The sequence below is a fragment of the Echinops telfairi genome, unplaced genomic scaffold (genome assembly GCF_000313985.2).
Source record: "Echinops telfairi isolate 266 unplaced genomic scaffold, ASM31398v2 ScPeMD7_7468;HRSCAF=8506_0, whole genome shotgun sequence".
Lineage (NCBI taxonomy): Eukaryota > Metazoa > Chordata > Mammalia > Afrosoricida > Tenrecidae > Echinops > Echinops telfairi.
In genome coordinates this window covers 96237941-96246535 of record NW_022111369.1, presented here as the reverse complement: position 1 = coordinate 96246535, position 8595 = coordinate 96237941, and the positions used below count along the sequence as shown (strand labels likewise).

At 50.4% G+C, this 8595-nt stretch overlaps 1 protein-coding gene across 1 annotated transcript in view; it reads right to left on the bottom strand.

The window, feature by feature from the left end:
- Nucleotides 1–8595, bottom strand: part of CCDC149 (coiled-coil domain containing 149) — a 110840-nt gene that overhangs the window by 82993 nt on the left and 19252 nt on the right. Inside the window, exons 3-4 of the mRNA XM_030888571.2 lie at nucleotides 3265–3426; nucleotides 1335–1373 (exon numbers count right to left, since the gene is read on the bottom strand). Of these exons, the coding sequence (XP_030744431.2) occupies nucleotides 1335–1373; nucleotides 3265–3426 (201 nt within the window). The remainder of the gene's footprint in view (nucleotides 1–1334; nucleotides 1374–3264; nucleotides 3427–8595) is intronic.

Below are 8595 nucleotides of genomic sequence, written 5' to 3'. Positions count from 1 at the left end.
GAACCCAAGGCTTAAGGCAGGCATTCTTTTCATATTTGGCTATACTATTGTTTGGTTTAAAGATGATTTCAGGGCACAGCTCTCGTTTAAGGTTTGAAGATTTCCCTCAGAGCAATAGTTTTGGGGCCTCAGAAGCCTCGGTGCCTCTAGGGAGTCTGGATTGCAAAAGAAATTTGAAGTTCTGTTTCACAAGTCCTCCCTTTTGATCAAAATTCTTCTACAGACTCTGACCAAATCACTAACTTGTGAGTTTTGATAGCAAATAACTGAAGCAGCAGGACCTCAGCACAGAACAGCATCCACCTACCAAATAGCTAAACAAAGTAGCTAGAAGCAGGAGTTCTTAACTCTCAATTTTCCCAAAGTATCCACTAAGAAAGGGAATGCAGTCAATTCTCATGCCCTGTCGAATCCTGCTGGACATTACTGCAACTGTGTTTCACCCCATTCCTAGCTCCAGTCAGCATCTGTCTGCAACCTTGGCATAAAGGATTCCTGGCTGCAAAGGATTCTAGAAACTTTAAAGAAACTCTTCTCTCTATTTTGGGATTTCTGATGGTCCCAACCAAGAGTCCACGTGGTGTAATGGGTTATGCTCTGGGCTGCTAACCACAAGGTCAGCAGTTTGAAACCACCAATTCTTCCATCAGAGAAAGATGAAGCTTTCTACTCTGGTAAAGATTTACAGTCTTGGAAACCCTTCAGGGCAGTTCTATTCTGTCCTATGGGATCGCTATGAGTCATATTTGACTCTGTGGCAGTGAGTGAATTGATCTTTTAAGGAGTCCAGGTGGCGCTGTCGGGGAAGCAATATGCCAAGACAAGGTTGGCAGTTCAAACCTACTAGCTGCTCTTTGGGAGAAAGATGAGGCTGGCTGCTCCTGTAAAAGTTTAGCAGCTCAGAAAACATATACAGGGAAGGTCAAAGTGGTTATCTGTTGGGCTGCTGACTGCAAGGTCATTAGTTCAATACCACCAGAAGTTCCTCAGGGGAAAGATGAGGCAGTTTTACCAGGTTGGATAGGTCTGCTCTGAGTCAGGATCCACTGGACAGCAGTAAATTTTAGCATGAGTTGGAATTGACTCAAAGGCTGTCAGTTTGGTTTTCAAGAATCTCCTAAGGAGACTATGATTCTAACCCACAGGCTTGTGATTCAAGGCGGGAAGGCCTAGTGATGGGCTCCTTTAAAGATTACAGTCAAGACACCAGTGGAGGGGTTCTATGCTGTCACGTGGGGGGGCTTGAGTTAGGGTTGGGTTTGGTTTGGCTTTTGCCCCAGTGGTTGTCACCAATGACCACCTCAGTCATAGCGAAGAATAGGAATACATCTGACCTGCCTCCTCTTCTCAGGGGGAAGTGACGGATCTCCATCCTACAAGAAAACCAGTGTTAATGTTTCACTTTCCCCTCCAAAACACAAGATTGTCTTATGTCCCAGGAATGGAACCAAGCGATGAACCGAAATCCAGACCCCACCCCCAGCCCCCACAACAGCCCTCCACCCAGCAATTTGCTGACCCAAGCTCAAATGCACCTTTTAAGAAATTAACCAGCAACCAAACTAGAGTTATTTTGAGCAAAGTCCCCAAGGGGATCCATTCTAATTAGGACCAAGCCTACAGAGTCTCTAAAGTAGGTGAGCTGGAACACAAAACGGGATTTATCAAAAATGATTTTTGAGCAGAACCTCCACAGAAACTGTGCATTCCATTCGGTTCAGGTACCTCTTTCAAAGAGTCATAGGAGCCTTGCTGGCATTGTGGTGATGCGGTTGGGCAGCTAACTGCAAGGTCGGCAGTTCAAAACCACCAACTGCTCTTTGGAAGAAAGAGGGAGCTTTCTACTCCTGTACAGAGTTACAGTCCCAGAAACTCCCAGGGGCAATTCCACCTTGTCCTACAGGGTCACTGAGAGTCAGAATCGAATTGGTGGCGGTGAGTTAAACTAGTTAGATCCGAGAGGATAACGATGGAGCGATGGACAGATGCGTGTGTGTACACACACACACACACACACACACACCACTCTGGGGCAGTGGATGGTCAGGAGAATCAAAGCGGGAGGAAGCAGGATGGAGATAGGATTTGCTAAAAAAAAGAAAAAATCAACAAAAAACCTTCTCACTCCAATCAGACTGTTTTGGTTGTTATAGTTGTTGTGTGTGTTCATTTTCTGTCTCCAATGACTCAATTCCCCTCTCTTGTGTTCTTGTGTCATTGGGGAGGCCAATGTCACTCTTCTCCTATCTGATGTGGACCACAGGGTTTAAGCCTGCTCCGAGGACAGCCCAAGCCACAGTTAACTCTTGGTGTGGACAGCAGCACTTTTAAAAGCGATAAGAGATTGCATCCTCACAGGGGTGGGGGTGGGGTGTTTGTGAAGACACAAAATCATGTGATGAAGTCAGTATCCCCTTTTCCGCCCAATTTGCATCCTGGAAAATCTTGACACCAACAGTCAGGGTAAAGAGGAGGGACGTGCTGGCACCATAGGTTGCTCTACCGCTGCTGAGAGGAGTGAGCGGTTGCCCAGAAACACATCCACAGCAAGATGCCGAGTGAAGCACACGGGGTTCTGACAGCTCCACACTTAGCTCAGACCCACGGGACTGTCTGCAGTGAGGGCCCTCGGCCCCAGCCATGCCGTCCAATGCAGTGGCCACCAGTCAACCCAGTGAGGCTGAGAAACTCAACCGGGATGAAATTTAACCTAATAGTGGGGAGTGGGGCAGGCTAGGGGCCACCGTCTTACACAGGTGGGCTTTATAGGATGAATCATTTATATCCAAAGCACACTCGAGATACCTAAATAAATCAATAAATCAGCACACGCACATATATGTACAAGCTCCCAGGTGGATAGCAGACCCTGTAAGGGGCCTATGTGTATTGGCTGGTGAGGGGGGCAATCTGAAGAGGAAACCCCACCAAAATCCACAGCCATCGTGTCAGTTCTGACTCATAGCGACCCTACATGGGTTACTGAGACTTTAAATCTCTATAGGAACGGACAGCCTCCTCTTTCTCCCAAAAAGCAGCTGGTGGGTTTGAACTGCCAACCTAACAGGGGCTCATTGGCCAGCCCACAGGCTGACCAGCCCTCCTGGGAGGAGGAAGTGGGACTGGTGAGCTTCACATCTGATTTGTTCTTTCTTTACTGCCTGAATGTAACCCTGTTTTTGAACACACAGCATTTAACCACCCCCTCTCCCCCTGCAGCCTTAACTAGGGCAGAGGACGCACTGGTGGAGGAATAATACATACAATCAGCTCCCGGAATTTCTTCTTCAGCGCCTGGTGCCGTTCTCGGAGCTGATTGGCCATGAGCTTGTACTGGTCTCTCTCCTGCTGGCACGTGTCCAGCTCCTTGGACAGGATCAGCAAGGCTTCCTTCTTACTCTCCAGCTTCCGCTTACACACCAGATACTGCGGAGCAAACACAGGGAGCCACTGTCAGAAATGCCCGCAGGTCCACAGAGCACACCCCGTACCTATGTCACACACCCTGGGATCCTTGTGCCTGCTCTGTGTTAGAGACTACACCCAGGGACATTGGGCAGGAAGTGGCACCGTGTGCTGAAGGGCGCATACTCCACTCCGGACAGAACCCAGATCTTGGGTGTTCCTGGAATTTGGTCAGCTTGTGTAGTGAGATGTTGTCGATTAGGTTCTGACTCACAGGGACCCCGTATTCAAGGGAACAAAGCATTGCCCAGTCATCTCATTGAGGGGCTGTCTCTTTTGTGATTGGTCAGCTGGGACAGGTAAACCGGTTAAACTGACAAGGACAAAACCAAATATGAAAATGTGTGTGTACATGTACATATATATGCCTGGGGGAGGGCGGGGTCAATGGTGGTTCAGTGGTAGAATTCTCCTTGCAGAAGACATGGGTTCGAGTCCCCATCAAGGCACCTCATGCACAGTCACTGTCCCAGTCAGTAGAGGGAGGCGTGTTGCTGAACGGATTTTGGGGGCATTTCCAGAGTGAGACAGACTAGGAAGAAAGGCCTGGGAGTCTACTTCTAAAACCTCAGCCAATGCGTGCCTTATGGAGAACAGCAAACGGTCGGACCCCATTCTTCCTGGGGTGGCCATGAGGGAAGTTTGATTTCCACGAGGCTGGAGACAGGTAAGAGGTGGGTTTTCTGGCCTTGGCCACATCGAGCAGACCAGCTGGTCCCTCTCACCTCGCCCACTGCAGCTGATGCTGCCTCCTTGCCCCTCGCTCTTGTCTTCCCCGACCTGAGAGATGCTGCGTAGCTTTGGAGCCTCGAGTTGGGATGGAGTTGGGATCAGGTAACTCCAGGGACAAAAGTTATTGTCTCTGGCCACCAGAGATGAACAGCGCTGACAACGGAGGCTGCCGATTGTGCACAAGGACTGAGTGAACAAGAAGAGTAACGCCACCAAACTGGGCGGGAGGAGCCCGCCCTACGCCAACTACCACCATTACAGCACACAGAGCCGGGCCCGGCTTGGCTGGGCCATGATTTATGTAGCCGGATAAAATTGGGCCCTGTTTTACTACAATGGTACAGAATGATATACCTAGGGACATATTTCAATACCAAGTTTGTCAGAACAGGATTCGCTGCTACAATGGTAATATAATCCATTGCATGTGGTTTCTGCTTGTGTTTGTTTTTTGTCTTCTTCTTCTTCCTGCTTTTCTCTGACTGTTCAAACTTTCTAGAGTAAACCAATGTGGTTTCTATCCTCAGGAAGGGCAGGAACAAAGGTCATTAAAATGCTACCATGGAACTCTTATTGCCGGAAACCCTGTCCACCCCGCTCCACAGCCCTCTCTCCTTCAAGGTCTCGGTCCCTCACTCAGACTCAGGCCTGTGTGGCCTCAGTGATTCAGACAAGACACAGGTCATCTCGTCCCTTTCAAGGAAAAAACACCCCACTGGGCACTCCTCTGTCCATGAAGACCTTGTGCACTGTAGCTCGGAATACAGGATGAAGTTCATGCAGCTGCTTTTCCAGGCCCTCCTCCCGGGAGCCCTGGTGGCATCGTGGTGACCCATTGGGTTGCAAACTGCAAAGTCAGCAGTTTGAAACCACTAGCTGCATTGGGAGAAAGACAGGGTGTTCTGCTTCCATAAAGAGCTACGGTCTCTGAAACTCACCGGGCAGTTCTACCCTGCCCTGTAAGGTTGCTCTGAGAGTTGCTGCCACCGATGGCAAGTTAGTTTTTGAGTTTCTGGATCATTCTACCCCCAGCCCTTCCCCACGTCCTGATCCAGGAGTGGTAGCACCCATTTTGGGAAACGCTGCTTTAAACTCTCCAAAAGAAATCAGATGCACCGAGCTACTTAGAAGTATGGGATTTCTCCACTTCCTCCACCTCACTCTTTCCCCCCTGGTTCACCCCCTCATCGAACCCACACCCCCATGCTGACCCACCACACTGGTCAGCGAGAACCCCGACCTGGCCCGTTCTGTTTATTGGCTCCGCTGCATCATCTGGTGCTATTCACAGGTGTCAAGTGAGGCCCTAAATACCTTTTGAATTCACCCGTAAAAGACCAAATCGAGGGCATTCATGAAAACAATTTATAGTTTCATTATGCGCCCTGATGTGAGTACTTTGTCACCATGGAGGGGCACACAAAGCTGGCAGAAGCTGCTCTCTTTCCGGCCCTCCGGAGTCAATGCGCCTTTGTGGGCAGGGAAGCATTATTCAGATCGAGTGCTTGCTTGGAATTGATGTCTTTAAGTCCCACTTCACATCAAATGAAAAGGGGGAGAAAAGAGACAGTTGGGTGCATTAGGCCCCTTTCCCCCTTCTTTTCCTAAAATAAATAAAGAAAAGAAAGTAATTGCCTTGCTTCAACAACAAAGGAGAAAGGAAAGTCCTACCCGGGTGGATTTGAGTTCCAAGAGAGGACGCTTCCACCTTGGCTGGGTTTTCTCCTGGCGGTAGTAATGAGGCTGGAAGCCTGCCTCAAACACCCTGCATCTTTGAGACGCCTCAAACACCCTGCATCTTTGAGACGCCTCAAACACCCTGCGTCTTTGAGACGGACAAACACCCTGCGTCTTTGAGACGGACATTCTTTTTACAGAGGCATAAAACGGTCTGCTGACACGGTGGCTTCTCGGGCGCCACCCCACCCACACACCCCACCCAGAGTAACTATCAAGGGAAAGAGCCGCCAAAAACTTCAACCGCAGGGTCCTAAGGGAGACACTGAAATTTCCTGTGGGGAAGGCGTAGGGGTGGGGTGGGGAAGATATCATCTACACACAATTGAACAGATCTGCTCCTGTCCCCTCCATTCTGTCCCCGTGGTCAGCCGTCTGGGCTGTCACTGCTTAGGATCGGCTGGCACCAAGAGAGCAACTTTTGTCCCATCAAGGTATCTGCTGGAAACCCGAGGCCCTAAAGATTCACAGAGTTTGGGGACAGAAACCTCCACGGTGTCCAGGCAGGATAAGTGTCGGGGGACAAGGCGAGAGGTGGTAGCTGGGCTACTGATGGCGACCAAGGCAAGAGTCACCCCTCACCATGGCCTGGCCACAGGGAGCCAGCCTTCTTCGACTGTGAGGAACAATCTGTTAGGTCTACCCTAGGTGGGGCTCCTCCGAAGGATGGTGGGAGCCATAAGCCCTGGTCCCTGTGAATGTCTTTGAAGATGTTGTCACTGGAGAACTAGCATCAGGTGGCTTCTAATTGAATATAAAACCAAACCCAAACCCATTGCCAGCAAGACAGTTCTAACCCTTTGGATCCTAGACAGGGTCCCCAGGACAGTGAATCCTGACAAAAGAAAACAGCCTCATCTTTCACCTGCTGAGTGGCTAGTGGCTTGGAACCACTGACCTTGAGGTTAGCAATACAATGAATCTGCCACCACGCTAGCACTCACTCACTCACTGCCATCAAATAGATTCCAACTCATAGCAACCCTATAGGACAGGTTGAACGGCCCGTGTGGGTGTCTAAAATGGTAACTCTTTACGGGACTAGAAAGCCTCATCTTTCTCCTACAGTGCCTCACCAAAATCAGAAACCAAACGGACTGCTATCAAGTGGATTCTGACTCAGAGACCGGATAGGACAGGGTGGAATGGCCCCTGTGACTTTCCGAGACGGTCACTCTTTATGTGAGTAGAAAGCTTCATCTTTCCCCTCGGAGCAGTTGACCTTGCAGTGAGCAGCCCAACACGTAACCATGCTGCCAGCAGAGATCCTTCCGAAGCACCAACACCAGTCCCTTAAATCAATATAAGTCCGCATGAGAAGAGAAGAGACCCAGAGAGACAGAGCGAGAGACCTCAAAACCAAGCCAAACTCATCACCGTCAGGGCAATTCGGTGTAGATATGGCCCACAGGGATTTCCCGGATACCCTATTTACAGAGATGTAGGGTGCCAAGTCTCTCTGCTGCAGAGCGACTGGGTGGGGATGAACCACCAACCTTTGGAGTAGTTGAGTGCAAATGATTTGCACACCCAGAAGGGGAGAGACAGTGAGGACAGCAGCGGAGGTGGGTGTGAGGTGTCCAGGGGCACAGGGACAGCCGGGTGAAGGCAGAGCCTCTCCTCAAGCCTTCAAAGAGATCACAGTATGGCCAGCACCTCGAGTCTGGGCAACTGGCTTCAAGAACTGAGAGAGTGCACACTGCTGCTGTTTGGGGGTATCCAGCTGTGATCCCCCATTGCAGCAGCCCTGGGAAACAAATGGGGTCCATGGGAGGAGTGGGTCTGCATCTGGTTGGGGAAACTGCCGAGGGCAGCACCAGGCTCCACAGTCCCTGACAGAGACTCGGGCAAAGAGAGCTCTGGTGAAACCTGCATCCTGGGTCCTGTGGGCTGACCCTTGGCAGTGAGGTTCATCTGAGGGTGTAAGCATTGAACATTTATAAGCACCCCAAACACAAGCTCATTGCCATCGAGTCGAGTCCAGCTCATCGCAACCCCATAGGACAGAGTAGAACTGCTGCCGTGGGTTTCTGAGACTGTAACTCTTTATGGGAGTAGAAAGCCTCATCGTTCCCCCTCAGAGCAAGCAATGGCTTCAAACTGCTGATCTTGTGGTTATAGTGGCTCAACCTCTATCCAATTACGCCATCAGGACTGCGGTAAGGCCCTCAAAGGGTAAGAAGCAAGTGCATTTGGTTCAGAGAAGGAAGCCACCCCTGAAAAGGGTAGGGGCTGGGGCTGGGAGGCACTTCCTCCTGCCCCGTCTAGTCTAGTCCACAGCCACAACAGTGATGGACATGTATCGGTCAGATCACTCAAGGTGGACCTGCTCTGGCTGGAGGTGGGAAGAGTTGTATGTTAGGCCTTCCTTGTTACCTATCTTCCCACCCCACCCCTGCAAGGGGAACTCTGGGAACTGCAGTGCTAAATCACCCATGACACCTGTAACAAACCCAGATTCCTGCGCTCCAGCCCAGAGCCTCACCATTTGTGGTAGTTAAATAATTTCATGTCCACTTGATAAACAGAGTAAGGGGGTGGAGTCTAGCCTGTCAATCAGGTCATAGCCTGATGATGCCTCCGGGTGGACATGGCCTTCTCATGAAGATTCTGGGAACCTCCTCTCTTTCTGTCCTTGGAGGAGGGCCTCCTCCTCTCTGC